Raw genomic sequence first — 16,752 nt, 5'->3', positions numbered from 1 at the left:
GTTTTTATCCGGCCGTGAAAATACTGCCCCCTATCCATAACAGGTTAACACTATCAACATTTCGCTTTACTGTGGGAATTGTGATTGAGTCAATGCAATATTAATCCCTTTCAATGCAACATACCAAGACTAAACGAACTATGCATGACTTAGTATGCAAAACTCAGTGGCGTGTATTCATGGATGCCAAGGGAAGCCAGGCTTCCCCAAAAAATGGACCAATACAATTTTTTTAATAAAACTTGTATTTTTAGTATCTCTGTGTTTTATAATTGTCCTTCAATTCACAAGAGGCTGAATGTCACAGGAGAAGGCATCTGAGCGAGTGAAACAGCGCCCCTCTGTTGCTCTACATGTAGGCCATCTATCTGATGCTGTCTGGTCCAAACCAGTATGACATTGCTTTTGTTTACCCATAAATGGCCATATGACCTTTGAAATATTTGAATCCTTCTTGAACTGTAATGCGATTAGTCGATTGAAATAAAGTATTTAAAATGTGTGTCTGTGCGTGTGTGTTTGTATTTATTTTGTAGGCCTACATAGGGCCTACTGTTGTGCAGTGTCTTATGTGGCTCTTCTCCCACCAGATAGCAAACGTGCATGCTCTCTTGAGTGCTGTGGATACAGATCAACCTCACATACCTCCACTCAGCTCATCCAAAACAACACACATGCTGCCCTCTGCAGGCTGGCTACACAAACCAATGACTGACCTCTCAATCAGAGAACTTCAACCACTCCTGAAAAACATACAGGGGAAGAGTATGAGCTATTCATTTCTTATGTATTTTAGTTTTGGTTCTTTAACAGGACTGTCCAAATCAGTTAACCAGTGCATGTATTATTATAATGACGCACTGCAAAGTCTATTGTCAGACCTGAAAATAAAGCAGTGAAGTGTTGCATATACACTGTTGATTATTGGGATTCCTAAGAAAGGTTGGCTGAGTTTGTCTCTGTGATTCATTCTAATGGAGGAGACTAATAATTAAGATTAATATGACTTCATGTTGATTAAATATAAATATAAATATATATATTTATATTTTTCTTCTTTATTATTTTCCCCTAACTCTACCACCCCTTGCCTAATTGGAGTAACCTAATGGAAAACAGTACTTAGGCTTCCACTTCCAGCTTTTTCATACGACATAACTTTCACAGACAACTAATGTAAAATGAACTATCTTTTGTTTGTTTTTAGTCTCAGCCTTCAGCTACCCTAAACCCCTCCCACTATCTCTGAAGACCATCCAGTTTCTAGCTGCCGTACTGTGCTGTTTCACAAAAGTTCTGAACCTTTCTATTCTCATAGTTTCTACAGATTGTAAATGAAAGATAAACACCTTTGCTAAGAGTATTATTCTATTATTGATCAATTGACTAGGACTTTTTAAATCACCCAGCAGTGCTATTTGCAGAGTTGGCTCAAAATAAATATTGCAGCCATTAGTTAACCTGCAACCAAAAACAAGCTACATATGGGCAGTACCAAAACAAGTGATCTAATGATTCGGTCTCTTCGCAGCAAAATCTGCAGAGCTGGAATGGTTGTATCCCCCATATACATAACATTATATTGGTTGCAAGCATTTTGTATAATCATTTCAATTGAAAAACTCAAAGTTTTGAATCCTGCGTTGTTTTGTATATCAGTTCACAAACCATGTGCCATGGAATCGGTACATCGAAAATCTCCTCCCAACTATTTTGCAACCTGTATGGCAGCTGTCAATTTTTTGCTCCTTAAATGAAACTGGTATACTTTGTATCACAATTTTCTTTAGCCAGTTGTAGTCTTTAATGCAGGGCACATGGTTTGATCTTTTTGTGTCAGTACAATTTATTATGTGAGAAATGTCAGTGGAAACGCTTTTATGGGCAAATATTTATATAATAACCATCACATTGAAGTAAACTTGGGAGTCACACGATGACATGTTGTGTGGTCTTCCCACTATGACTCATCAGGAAACCATGCATTTTATTAGGCTACAGATGAAAGTTATGATGAACTTCACAGGAGGTGTAAGTGCAAGGTGATGAGCTTGATGCTCCTTTCCAATAAATATTGAGGTTCTTATTCTGGTGACATGATCACCGATGCTTGGCTGCTGTTTGACAAATAAAAATAATCTTGCTCTTTTGTCCATAATAATCTCATCACATACGCTATACCCGCACTGTATCTGTGAGCTGTTGGCTAAAGCCATTTGCCAATACCAGAGATGGCACACTCGCAATATCACGCAATAACGCATTTTGTGAGAAAGCCATCAGTAGAGTTGAATGTGATGGAAACCCATTTAACTTGTATTTTTTATTCGGTACATGGGAATTTAACCGCAAAATGCTTAGCCTTTTATCCCCAACAAGTCAATTTGATGGAAACACATGTCAAAAATTGGAATGGATGAGGAGTGTAGGTTGGATAAGAATTTGTTTCTTGCTGGGCTGCATTTTTTAAATAAGGATGTGTATCTGGGAAACCCGTTTGAGGTATCGAAGAAGGTGAAGCATGTTTTGGGAAAAGTGGAATCAATCGGAGTGACCATTTTTGACATTTTTACATTTTAGACCAGGAGTGGGCTTTTGCTGGTTAATTGTGTCACTGAAGAAGAATGCATTGGAAATCACAAGAATGTCAAATTCTGAAGTATTATACTTTGAACTGAAGGAGTAGAGCACATCGTAAGAGTCATAGCCGGGGTGTCGATGGAAGTAGATATTGAATTATTCAAGAGAATCCAAGATGTGGTGGGTCGTCATCTGAAATGCATGGTGAATGGAGAAAAGGAAGAAAGTCTATTGGTTCTTTAGTTATTTGATAAAGAGCACATCCCCACACATATAAAGTTAGGTTATGTAAAGTATGCAGTAAGAGAATTTGTCCACAAGCCACCACAATGCAATAACTGTAAAGGATTTGGCCATGTTTCAAATGTTTGCAGGTGAAAGGAGTATATTGAAAATCAGAGTGAAGAATGTCAGTGTTGCAACTGACATTCTAGAGTTATTGGAGTGCCCTGTAAAGGTGAAGGAGGTCAAGGTGGCAAAAGTAAGGGTAGGTTATAGAATCTCTTACTGGCAGTCGAAAGAATTGAGAACGCAAGTGGCGCTAGTGTTGATGTTATTAAGGTAGTGAATACGCCCCAACCATTAGTGAATGTTTGTCAAACGAGAATCGTCAGAAAAGTGTTTGGGCCTGAAATATTTCTCAGTGGAAGACCTGCAAGGGGTACTGGCGACAGAAGAAGTATCGCCCTCCCAGGCCAAAGACTCAATCATGGACACTCTTACTGACAGTTGGGGCTGCTTTGCGTGATGTATTGTTGTCTCTACCTTCTTGCCCTTTGTGCTGTTGTCTGTGCCCAATAATGTTTGTACCCTGTTTTGTGCTGCTGCCATGTTGCTACATGTTGCTGCCATGCTATGTTGTTGTTTTAGGTCTGCCTTTAGTGTTGTGTTGTCTCTCTTGTCGTGATGAATGTGTCCTGTCCTATATTTTATTTTTATTGAATTCATTGTTATTTTTAATCCCAGCCCTCTTCCCCACAGGAGGCCTTTTGCCTTTTGGTAGCCCGTCATTGTAAATAACAATTTGTTCTTAACTGACTTGCCTAGTTAAATAAAGGTTAAATTATATATATATTTTTTATTAACAGAAGAAGTATAATTCATTTTGGTTTGTTTTTTTGCGCATATTGTTTTTATGCCGATTTTAGAATATTTGCATGAAAATCTGTTGCCAATTGGATGGAAACCTAGCTAATGAAACCAAAACTAAACGATTTAATGACGTCTTTTTTGTTGTTGTATGAACTTAACATCTGAAACTACATTTCCCAGGCACCCTATGGAGTCTTGTTTTTGTGAGCGCAAGCAATTCGACCAGACTCGATGCAACCATACACCTCCCAAGCTTTGTGTGTGGAAGAGGATATTTCGCAACCTTGAACGGTGAGTATTATTGCAATGAATTCTCCTATTAAACACCCATCGTGTTATTAATATACAGATTTTGTTTTAGTTGTAAGTGGGTGGGTGTAATTTGTGGAACGTTCCAACAGGAATCTATTCCAAAAACTTCGTAAAGTACAAGGTTGCCAACAAACGCATACAAAGTAGCATTATCAATTCACCTAGCTAACTAGCTGCCGAATAGGCATCAACTCGCCACGTAACTTATTCTTAATGTTTATCCATAGGCTACCAGAGTGAGGAATTTTCGGAATAAACGTTGTGCTTGAAAAACGTGAAATAGCCCACACCCTACCCGGTATCTTATTATGCCGCTGTACAACTTTTTATGCGTTGTTTGTGGGCAACCTCGTTATTTACGAAGATTCCTGTTGGAACGTTCCACAAATTATACTCACCCGTTGTAAAAGAGCTACTTAGCACTGTCAATGACTGCCCTGCGTATTGTGTCAAAATAGCAAGGTTGTCAAAACGCTTTCTCAGAACACATCAACTCTTCAAGTTGCTTAACGGTTTATGCCTGGCTGGATCGATAAAGCAATCTCTCATGGGTATTACAAAGTAGACTAGTTGGGTTAAAGTTTGTATGGTATAATTAAGCAATAAGACACGAGGGGGTGTTGCATATGGCCAACATACCGCGGTTAAGGGCTGTTCTAAATTACGACGCAACGCGGAGTACTTGGATACGGTCCTTAGTCGTGGTATATTGGCCATATCACAAACCCCTGAGGTGACATATTGCAATTATAAACTGGTTACAAACGTAATTAGAGAAGTACACATGAATGTTTTGTCCTATCCCTGGTGTACGATTTGATATACCACAGCGTTCAGCCAATCAGCATTCAGGGTTCGAACCACCCAGTTTAATATATTTTCTTCACTCAAGTGGACATTTTATATTTAGGGTGGGGTTACTAAAATAAACACACTAACTTCCTTGCTCTTATATCTTGTGAAACATTCCTGGTTCCTGTCAGCAGTGTTTATTTCACACAGACATTTGCACAAGCCTAGCTGATAGCAAATCAGCTGAAATGACAACTAGTAGGCCTAACCTTCACAGACCATTGGCCAAAAAACATGATTCATGCATTTTTTGGTATCACCTTGGCTATCACATGTAATTGTATGCTAATACTTGTGCTATGTTGGGTCTGGCAGCCACAGCCTGTTAATGTAAAATCCATTGCTTACCCTTCAAGATTGGTTGGCTTTCACGTTGAGGTTAAAATCCATAGCAAGGCTGGTTGAACACAGAATTAGACCATTAGATTGCTAATTAACTACAATTATCGACCCCCAGCAGCACAAGCAGGCTATGAAGGCATACCAGTCAGCACGCAAGAGGTTTCAGAGAGAGGCAGAGAACAGATATCACTGGGCCTGGTGCATCTTGAATTGAACTTCTCTCTGGATTTGTCCTGGTAACTAACATCAGCCATGTAATGACCCAGAACCACCCTGTCTGCTTAGTTTTGGCCTACCAGGGAAGACCCTTGAGGTTTTGTGTGTGTTTGAAGCTTCTGTGTGTTTACATATGAGTCAGCGCATTGGCAAACTCTTAGCCCCTGGTTTGATGATTATTCCCACCTACCCCCATGGCTGAGTGGAGTTGTTGCTTTGGTTACCCATTTCCCTTAAGTTGCACTAATGTGGTCAAAGGTTCCGTGACTGGCATTATATTAACTTAGTGCGACAGGATGTTTTGTATGTGTGCCTCTTATTGGCTTTCGTGGGGTTTTAGAACAAAAGACTCAGCGTAGGCCTGAATTCGCCCTGCATCGACTCCAAAATCTACCTGATTGCATACAAATAAGGTCTGTGTTTGAACCAAAAAACATTTTGGTATTGCTGCAGGGCAGACTCTGAAAGTGATAGTAGAGAAAATGAATATCTTCTCTTCGTTTTCTTTTTGATTTCAAACAATTGGTGAGTGGTTTATTTATAGAGGGGGTCAGCAGCAAGTAAACTCTCTCCCTCCCTCTCTCTCTGTGATTTTAGATCTGAAGAACTACTAGGGTGAAACTTTGACTTGACACTTTTGATCTAAAAGACGGTTATCTTTCTTTTCGTTCAGGCAGGTAAACCGATTAAAATCTTGGGGGAAGAGAGCAACGCCTACTGAAGAAATAACCAAGACACATTCCCTTGGCAGTCTGCAAGGCCATGCCTCATAGAAGTCTCTGCATATAGGAAGAACTGTGTTGTGACTGGTGTGTCAATCAGGGGACTCCTGCTTTACTTTTAAAGACACTTTCACCAATTTAAGGGATTTCTTACAACCCATTTCACTGGGGGACTGTTGAACAATAACCAGAATGTACCAAGTGGTACCAGGAGGTGCAGGGGGCACAGTTACCAACGCTACACCCATCAAACAGAAACTGAAAAGGGACGCTCGTCCCCTAGTTGTAGCAAGTGTCTTAGGGTTGGTGCTGGTGATTGCTGCGGTGACCGCATGGTGCTATTACATTGGTTCTCTGCGCAAGGCTGAACTGCTCAAGACAGAACTTCTGGACCTCAACAAGGATGGCTACATCATTCGCAACCAGGCAGGGGCTATTGTCTTCAGGATGTCTTTCAGGTTTGCGATTCGCTTCAGAATAGGACCGCTTCAATCAGTATTCATTAACCAACAGTTACTATTAATCATTATGGAAAGTGTGTTTATTTGTGATTTGAGAATTTCTTTCTATTATATACCTGTATCCAATTCAAATTAATGTACTGGGGAGTGGAAAGCATGCTTGCCTCGTAATCTGGTACAGTTCCCCTTTTAAAAATAATCAAACTAGTCATGATTTGATCTCAGAAACAATATAAGCTTATTCAGGTATTTATATTTTAAAGTGCCAAATGTAATCATAAATCAACTACTCTAACATGAATATAGCCTGAGACTTGAATGCAAAGAAATGTGATATGTAACTGATCATTCTTCTCTAAATGTTGAATGACAGGTCTGGCACCCTGGACTTAGACTCGTGTTCTAAGGAGGGGGAGATACTGAGCTGTGGGCGCACCAGTGATAGGAAACTCAAGTTTTTCATCCAGACTGTATTTGACAATACAGTCCAATGCTACCGTGTGCGTTGGGAAGAATTGGTTCCCAACCTGCCCGTGGAGCACGCCATGACCTACAACGTCTCACACTGGTATGGTGGAGCCGAGACTGCCATACAGCATTGGCCTATATCCATCTCCGGGCAGCAGGCACCCAAACCCTTTGTCACCAGTGATATCTACTCAAACCGAAACGGCTTTGGGGGCATCTTGGAACGCTACTGGCTCTCATCCAATGCCACGGCCATTAAGATCAATGACTCTGTGCCCTTTCATCTTGGCTGGAACGACACAGAGAAGACCATGTACTTCCAGGCGAGGTACCATGACACCCCTTACAAGCCAAACCCTGGTGAGGCACCTTCTGCTGAACTCAGCTACAGAGTCTGTGTGGGCTTGGATGTCACATCCATTCACAAGTACATGGTACGCAGATACTTCAACAAGCCCAACAAGGTGCCTTCCAAAGCCATGTTCCGCCATCCCATCTGGTCCACGTGGGCGCTACATAAGACTGACATAGACCAAGAGAAACTGTTGAAGTTTGCTGCCAACATCCGCAAGCATGGCTTCAACTGTAGCCACCTGGAGCTAGACGATCGCTACACAAACCGCTATGGGGAATTTGATTTTGACTTGGCCAAGTTTCCCAACGCTACAGCCATGTTCCAGAAGCTCAAAACAGACGGTTTTCTGGTCTCTCTCTGGACACACCCTTTTGTCAACTATGACTCTGAAAATTTTCACACCTGTGTAGAAAGAGGGCTTTTTGTCCGAGAACCTACAGGTCGTCTTCCGGCTTTGGTAAGCTGGTGGAACGGCATCGGGGGAATTCTAGACTTTACCAACCCAGAGGCCCGTGATTGGTTCGCCTCCCACCTGCGGTCTTTACGATCCAAGTACGGAGTGTCCTCCTTCAAGCTGGATGCGGGCGAGACAAACTACTTGCCCTGGCAATTCAGCACAAAAACACCCCTTCGCGACCCTAGCACGTTCACCCGTCGCTACACCGAGATGGCTATTCCTTACAATGAGCGGGCCGAGCTGCGTTCAGGCTACCAGTCCCAGAACATCTCCTGCTTCTTCAGGCCCATTGACCGGGACTCTGTTTGGGGCTATGAGCTAGGCCTCAAGTCCCTTATTCCCACCGTGCTTACCATCAGCATTCTCGGCTACCAGTTCATCCTACCGGACATGATCGGTGGCAACGCCTATCTGAACCGCACTGATGGTGAGCGCACTTTACCGGACCGTGAGCTCTACATCCGTTGGCTGGAGCTGTCGGCTTTTATGCCCTCCATGCAGTTCTCCATCCCTCCCTGGGAGTATGATAACGAGGTGGTGGAGATCGCCCGGAAGTACACTGCTATCCATGAGAGCATAGTGGCCCCACGGGTTCTGGAACTTGCTGGGGAGGTGCTGGACACAGGAGACCCCATCATACGACCTCTGTGGTGGATCGCCACTGGCGACGAGACTGCTTATAAGATTGACTCCCAGTTCCTGATAGGGGACGACCTCATGGTGGCGCCAGTACTGGAGCCTGGAAAGCAGGAGAGGGACATCTATCTCCCGGCTGGACACTGGCGGAGCTACAAGGGAGAACGGTTTGATATTAAGGAGCCTCTGCACCTTACAGACTACCCGGTAGATCTTGATGAAATTGCTTACTTTGTCTGGGTTTAGTGAAGAGGGTTACAAGGCTGGACAGCTTAGCTTGTGGCCCTGCATGCATTTGTTTATAGTATTTTCTCTGAAGTCAGGGCTCACAGCACATTTGTGTTCTTGTAAATTTAGAATCACTATTATTGAAGAATGATCAAGGAGAAACCTTTCCTGCTTGCTCAAACATGTGCCTTTGCAATGAACCAGGAATGTAGCAGAGGATGCAGGTGGGAGGAGTTATAGGAGGACAGGGTAATTGTAATTGCTGGAATGGAATTAATGGAATGGAGTCAAGCGTGGTTTTCATATGTGTTTACCGTTCCATTTATGCCATTCCACCCATTACATTGAGCCCGTCCTCCTATAGACCCTCCCACCAGCATCCTCTGGAATGTAGATATGTTTATGCATTACAATTATGTATCACGAGAGACATATGACCCAAACATTTATTCAGCATGACATAACGGTCGACTATTAACAGAATAGTCATCGGCTGTCTTTTAGACATTTTTAAGGGCAGATATTTGAATGCTTTCATGTCTTATTTATGAGTCAACACACTAAGAAGGGAAGATGTATATTGTGACATGTGAAAATGCCTTGTATACTTATATGTTAATGATTTTTTTTGTTTTGCTGATATTTTTGTTATTGTGTCAATGCACTTAACAATACAGTGTGTAATTGTTCAGTCAGTGGTTGTTCTGGTTCTCGCCACTCTGAAATCAAAAGAACCTGCACGTGAGATTCTTCACTTGAAGATTTCTCAGGAAGTTGGGTGTCATATTTCCCTGTTGTTAACCTTGTCTTGCTTCCCAAGTGGCACCCTATTCCCTATGTAGAAGGCAAAAATAGTGCACTATATAGGGAATAGGGTGCCATCTGGGACTAGGACTGTGGCGGTCATAACATTTTGTCAGCCGGTTAATGTCATGCAAAAGACTGCTGGTCTCACGGTAACTGACCATTAATTAACATAAACATGTTTAGCATCTCCAAGCCTCCACTCATACAAGCCGCTCAGACATACTGGGACACACTTCTTGACATGGAAGTAGGTGGTTAGACATGTCTTTTTGAGTGCTTAAAGCTTAATTACTCTTCTCAGTCTTGCAATGTTTTAAGTGACAAACTATCCATTTAATTTGGTGTCACTTTTTAATATTATACCCTCAACCTTTGGCTAAATAGTCTTTACATTACAGGCTTCATTGAGAGGACTTGAAATGGGTGCTATTGAATTTTTGTTTAAGCAGGCAATAATGGAATAATCCAATATGTAAGATGCTATGAGGTCTGAGTGAACTGAACTTTGAACTGGAACCACTGTGTGACATATGTCAAATATCCATCCAGACTGTCCTAAATGCCGTTTAACAAATAATATACTGCCACATTTTCAGTATGACTTATGACTGCATGAATTATACTTCTGACAGATATTTGAATGTCACTACTCTTTGTAATTGTTATATTGCTAAATGTTTTTACTGTTTTGTTAGCCAGTCCTTGGAGACCTTAAAGACTGAACCTGTGTACGTGTGATTCACCATGTTGTGGTAATGTGAACTCTTAGGTCACCCAGGGGTCATTGTTTTTACTGGCAGAAGCTTCTCCATAACATCCCTGCTTATTTATAGCAGTTCTCATATCGACCTTTAGTCTAGACGTCATCGTCTATGTCTAGCACTATTACCTTACAAGAGTAGATCTATGCTCTCCTGAAAGACTCGCTGGAACTAGCCTAAGTGTTTTCCACTTTTGGTACATACAAAACAAAAACATCAAGATGCTGACAGACTTTCCTTTGAATTTCAGAGCAATCTTTACCCATGACAGGAGATTTTGTATGCAAGCCAAAAACATGAGTGAAATAGCAACATAGTTTGCAGGGACTCTCATTGCAGATGAAACTGCTTTGATTCATTTTTATATGAAGTACCTTTTTATTATATATTTTTCTAGTGAACAGCATAATATAGTAATTCTGGCCAAAACCACAATATGCGAAGGCTTATCAATACACGTTCAGCATTATGTGACCTGGAACAGGTAGATGTGTATTAGATTGACAGATTACATTGTTTGTATGTGGGAGAGTTATTATGAGGGTCTCCCACCATAAAGTCAAGCAGTCTGATTTGCAGTTGTATTTGCTTGCATCACATTGTTCTTCTCCATAAGACTGTGTGAACAGTGAGGACTATGGTAAAGCTAGTTTTATAACAATGTGAGGTTCAAAAGAGTAAAGTATCAATGTATTGTTAGTCAGAGAAAGGTACACACTGATATAGCAATGAATGTATGGCTCATGGCCTTAAAGGATGGATTGGGAAAACTTCTCCACTTTAGCTTTTTTTTGCTTCTTACCGATTTGTGACACTCGAATCCTTTTCCTTTAGGAGGATAGCTTTGGAAATGCCCTTTTTTATATTCTGTGTATGATGTCAATCAATTTCATTGGGTTTTTTCTAAGCCAGATACAACACGCTTATATACTTTGAAATGGTTTCTTTCTACACACGACTACAAAAAGCTACTGTGTAATTAAATGTGGTTACATATTGCTAGTGGAGGTAGGCCTACTGAACTGTGCTATTTAAGATCATCATATTGCTGACAATTTAAGTTCGCTAAGCAGAAAGACAGGTACCCCCAGCTACTATTTTGCATCCCTTGTTGCCAATTTGGCAAAAGACGACGCAAATCAGTAAAGCTACAGAAACGTGATTTTGTTTCAATGACATAAGTACATCTTTGGACCTTCGGTTTTATTTTGATGTCTTTTTTACATTTTGTCATTCAGTATCTTGCTGAAATGTTGTGAAGTTATATATCCTAATGCTGAATTTGAAGGACCACCACCAGCTTTGTTGAAAATGCTTAGACATGGTTGTGTTCTTTAAAACACAAGGCTAATTCTTATGTTATCAGGGACATTGAGCAGGTTTTAATATATACTGAACAAAAATATAAACGCAACATGTAACAATTTCTAAGATTTTACTGAGTTAGTTCATATAAGAAAATCAGTCAACTGAAATTCATTTAGGCCCAGCCAATCAGAATGAGTTTTTTTCCCCACAAAATGGCTGTATTTCAGACAGAAATACTCTTCACCACCCCCCCTCAGACGATCCCGTAGGTGAAGAAGCTGGATGTGGAGGTCCTGGGTTGGCGTGGTTACATGTGGTCTGCGGGTTGTGAGGCCGGTTGGACGTACTGCCAAATTCTCTAAAATGACGTTGGAGGCAGTTTATGGTAGAGAAATTAACATTAAATTCTTTGCCAACAGCTCTGGTGGACATTTCTGCAGTCAACATGCCAATTGCACACTCCCTCAACTTGAGACATCTGTGACATTGTGTTGTGTGACAAAACATACGCTTTTTGTGCGTATGGATCAATTCTGGGATTATTCTTTTTCAGCTGATGAAACATGGGACCAACCCAAATTTTGTTTTTTTAAATGACATGTTGCATTTATATTTTTGTTCAGTGTAGTTGCCATGGGGATGATCTATTCATATGACTGGTACAGTATTGCCACAGTTGCCTTTCATTGTGACGTTGACATGTCACACTAACTCAAGTTTTTGTGATTAGTAACTACTCCAATTTAACCTGTATTTCTAGGAACAATACAATGGAAGTCATGTTGCCTTTGTCTTCAATGCATAGCCTGGATTGTGTTTATTCATATGACTAAAATGTACAATGATCATCTTTAATTTGCTTGAATTTTATAACTCTGTTTTTCCCTTCTGTTTACGTTGTGGCAAATAATATAAAAATCGAATGATTGTCAATTATCTGCCTTTTGTATTTGAATGGTACAGTAATATATGTCCAGTGTCTGAAGTGTGTGTCTGCTGCTTCGCCAACAGAATGATCAAACCTTCTGCAACCTTAGAAGAATTGGCCGTTAGAAGAAGCAGATTTCTCCACCGTTCCCCGTTGAATAAGATCCCCTTAGGGAGACACCTTTTGTAGCTTTCAGTGACCCAGCCCATCATGGGCTGATAATGGCAAAGCAATGAAGCAATTCTACAGGTTACATGGAGGCTGCCTCGGATCAATACATTATCTCATAGTTTGGGATTAGAGGGGAGTGCCACGGAGTGAGGGGATGGTAAAGATGGCTGGATAGGGTAACCGCAATAAGAGAGAATCTTAGATAAACAGGCTGACATGATATACAAAAGCGTCGGTAAATGTCAAATTATATATAATTGATAACTATTATTTTATTACCCAAATTGGGGAAGTGAAGGTGATGGTACCTTTGCTCTTTAGACTTACAAACATATTGACCACTTATGATAGCAATGGTCTGGTTTCATGGTAAATTCACCACAGTCCACACCGCTGAACGCGCCTTGGAGCGACTCCACTTTGTTTGTCAATGACTCCTCTGAAATGTAACTAGTCTCACGGCCTGCGCTGAGGAGACACACGTTGATTTGCTGTCTGTATGTTAAAGGAAATCAATACTATTGTAAGTTAGCTGTTCTGCAATGATTGTTTTGTTAATTTTTTTTAATAGGACAAAAGATAGACGAGCAATTTTACTTTTGAATGAGGGTTGACGGGGGAAGATTAAATGTTGCTTTAAAAGAGGACCTCGAGGCCTATGTAACAAAGATGTGTGAATATCCATATTTAATGTGAAGGCAATAACATTGGTGGAAAGAAACACTTGTTATGAATTGAAGTGTGGATACACGTATCTTTTCTATGATTTATAATAACACTGTGCCTCCATGCTCCAGGAGCATAAAAAGTAACTGGACCATGATACACACCACTATAAATACATTATAAATGATGCATATAGCCAACTCTCCCACAAGTAGTAACACGAGGTGTAACACCTGTTGTATTTGCTGCATTTTAAACAATCAGATATTAAGCATTCACTCAAAACTTAGTTCATATGTAGTCTTCTGAATCAAAACAGAAGATAAAGACCACAACATTTAATAATCATTGAGTATGTGGCACCACCTGTGTTGTCCACTGGAGTGCAGTGTAGATTCATATTACAGCCTCAGAAAGGAAGACGTGAGCGGACCACAGTCCAGATGTGATCAGCAACAAGGCTTGGAACACACTTGGAACACACACACGGAGCAGCACGGAGAACACAAATCTGGCAAGGGCCCCTACCCTCCCTCCCCCACCTGTGTGTCCATCTGCGGAGGAGAGGTGCCAGTTGTTCTGATCGTGGGCCAGTGTGTCTCAACTCAAGCACCACCCCACCAAACTCCCCTTTCGGGGTCTGTCTGTCCTACTGTGAATTCCTTGGCCGTTGCCCATAGGCCGTGTTTGCTCCTGGTTTCATGTTAAAAGCCATGGATCGGACCGGCCCACTCCAAGAGGCCTGTAGCCATAACAACACAACAATTTGAAGTAGTTTTGGTGGGTTGAACAGTAGTCATCTTGGCTCTGTAGTGTTTGCACTTGTGTGACAGGAATAGCATGTAATTCACCATATATAGCAACATAATTCAGGTTGATATAAATGGAAAGAAAGCCTTTGTAGAAAGTAAGTATACAGTAGTCATTTTCACAGTAATAACAAAAAAATTGTCAATGAAAAAGTTAGGTTTTAAGACTGTAATCACTCTAAACTTCATTGATTAAATTAAACCTGGATATCCATTCATAATACTAGATTACCTTGCAAATGTGTGGGATTGATTAATTTTCTGTGAGCACCCCCAAACTCACTGAAATCAAAGTCAAGTGGGCCATGCTTTCTAAACCCGGACTAAAGAGCCAGGGGTAACGAGGCATACACTCCCATATTTTTTTTCTGAATATCTAATTATTTCGTTAATATCAACCAAGATCTGAACAACACACTGTATTTAGTGCCCTGAGTGATTGCAGAGAGCCTAAAGTAGTGATGTCGGCTGGGCTGAGTCATTGGGTTAGTGAGGCTAGGTAGAACCAGAACTGAGTTCAAATACTATTTTAAAAATATCAAATACTTTAGCTATGCTTGATTGAGCATGCCTGTTTCAATGGAACCAATAGAAAATTGTAAACCCAGTCCAAGCTGGCACTCCAGGCAGGCTAAAGCAAACGCTCAAAGTATATGAAGTATTTAAAATAGTATTTAAACCCTGTATATACAGTTGAAGTCATTAAAACACATTTTTCAACCACTCCACAAATTTCTTGTTAGCAAACTATAGTTTTGGCAAGTCAGTTAGGACATCTAACTTGTGCATGACACAAGTAATTTTTCCAACAATTGTTTACACACAGATTATTTCACTGTATCACAATTCCAGTGGGTCAGAACACTAACATTACATTTAAGTCATTTAGCAGACACTCTTATCCAGAGCAACTTACAGTAGTGAATGCATACATTTCATTTCATGCATTATTATATATTTTTTTGTACTGGCCCCCCGTGGGAATCAAACCCACAACCCTGGCGTTGCACACACCATGCTCTACCAACTGAGGCACAGGGAAGGCTGTGCCTTTATAAACAGCTTGGAGAATTCCAGAAAATGATGTCATGACTTTAGAAGCTTCTGATAGGCTAATTGACATCATTTGAGTCAATTGGAGGTCTACCTGTGGCTGTATGTCAAGGCCTACCTTCAAACTCAGTGCCTCTTTGCACTGAGTTTGAAGTTTTTTTTGACCTCCACAAGTCTGGTTCATCCATGGGAGCAATTTCCAAACGCCTGAAGGTACCACATTCATCTGTACAAACAATAGTACGCAAGTATAAACACCATTGGACCACGTAGCCGTCATACCGCTCAGGAAAGAGACGAGTTCTGTCTCCTAGAGATGAACGTATTTGGAGCGAAAAGTGCAAATCAATCCCAGAACAACAGCAAAGGACCTTGTGAAGATGCTGGAGGAAATAGGTACAAAAGTATCTATATCCACAGTAAAACAAGTCCTATATCGACATAACCTGAAAGGCCGCTCAGCAAGGAAGAAGCCACTTCTCCAAAACTACAGTTTGCAACTGCACATGGGGAAAAAGACCATACTTTTTGGAGAAATGTCCTCTGGTCTGATGAAACAACAATAGAACTGTTTGGCCATAATGACCATCATTATGTTTGGAGGAAAAAGGGGGAGGCTTGCAAGCCAAAGAACACCATCCCAATCGTGAAAAACGGGGGTGGCAGCATCATGTTGTGGGGGTGCTTTGCTGCAGGAGGGACTGGTGCACTTCACAAAATAGATGGCATCATGAGGAGAAAAATTATGTGGATATATTGAAGCAAAATACATCAGTCAGGAGCTTAAAGTCTGGTCGCAAATGGGTCTTTCAAATGGACAATGACCCCAAGCATACTTCCAGAGTTGTGGCAAAATGGTTTAAGGACAACAAAGTCAAGGTATTGCAGTGGCCATCACAAAGCCCTGACCTCTATCCTATAGAACATTTGTGGGCAGAATTGAAAAGCTTGAGCGAGCAAGGAGGCCTACAAACCTGACTCAGTTACACCAGCTCTGTCAAGAGGAATGGGCCAAAATTCACCCAACTTATTGTGGGAAACTTGTGGAAGGCTACCCGAAACCTTTGACACATTTCACATTCTTAAAATAAAGTGGTGATCCTAACTGACCTAAAACACAGAATTATTACTTGGATTAAATGTCAGGAATTATGAAAAACTGAGTTTAAATGTATTTGGCTAAGGTGTAAACTTCTGACTTCAACTGTATGAGGTTTATGCAAGACTCATTGATCAAATCTAGTTAGGCTAATCAATAGCGATGGCTATAGTATGATAGTAAAACTCACCTAATGAATTACATAGATGGTGGAGACGTTTGGTTCAGTTTGCCATTCAGTATGATGGAATGCTTCCTGTGATGTTCAAACCAGTGTTGTCCGGTAATGTGGATGTTCATGGTACCAGACATGCATGAGGGATGAACCAGTTGGTTCCATAGAGGGGTTTCTGATCTGGCTGCTGTTGTAGTCCGTATTCAGTGTATTTATAGTCAGTTTTTCTGCTGATATGGGACCTGGTCCTTATG

At 41.0% G+C, this 16,752-nt stretch overlaps 1 protein-coding gene across 2 annotated transcripts; it reads left to right on the top strand.

Annotated features, from left to right (window-relative positions):
• Nucleotides 1–3,860: 3,860 nt before the first annotated feature.
• LOC115150380 (myogenesis-regulating glycosidase) lies at nucleotides 3,861–10,270 on the top strand. 2 transcript variants are annotated; one of them, XM_029693613.1, is made up of 3 exons: nucleotides 3,861–3,963; nucleotides 6,068–6,574; nucleotides 6,951–10,270. In XM_029693613.1, exons 2-3 carry the CDS (start codon nucleotides 6,309–6,311, stop codon nucleotides 8,737–8,739), a joined length of 2,055 nt encoding a protein of 684 aa, XP_029549473.1. In that variant the 5' UTR covers nucleotides 3,861–3,963; nucleotides 6,068–6,308; the 3' UTR covers nucleotides 8,740–10,270. The 2 variants fall into 2 exon arrangements, with proteins under 2 accessions (XP_029549473.1, XP_029549474.1); XM_029693614.1 differs by lacking the exon at nucleotides 3,861–3,963 and adding an exon at nucleotides 5,303–5,414 and having other exon boundaries at nucleotides 6,951–10,259.
• The last annotated feature ends 6,482 nt before the right edge of the window (nucleotides 10,271–16,752 follow it).

This window comes from Salmo trutta, chromosome 16 (assembly GCF_901001165.1).
Source record: "Salmo trutta chromosome 16, fSalTru1.1, whole genome shotgun sequence".
Lineage (NCBI taxonomy): Eukaryota > Metazoa > Chordata > Actinopteri > Salmoniformes > Salmonidae > Salmo > Salmo trutta.
The sequence above is the reverse complement of the archived record's forward strand: the minus strand, read 5'-3'. Positions and strand labels throughout refer to the sequence as shown.

Bases quoted from the DNA above. Each gene is read 5' to 3' on its own strand.
- LOC115150380 (XM_029693613.1), top strand. From the start codon at position 6,309: ATGTACCAAGTGGTACCAGGAGGTGCAGGGGGCACAGTTACCAACGCT. The intron at 6,575-6,950 runs GTTTGCGATTCG...GTTGAATGACAG, and splicing joins GTCTTCAGGATGTCTTTCAG to GTCTGGCACCCTGGACTTAG.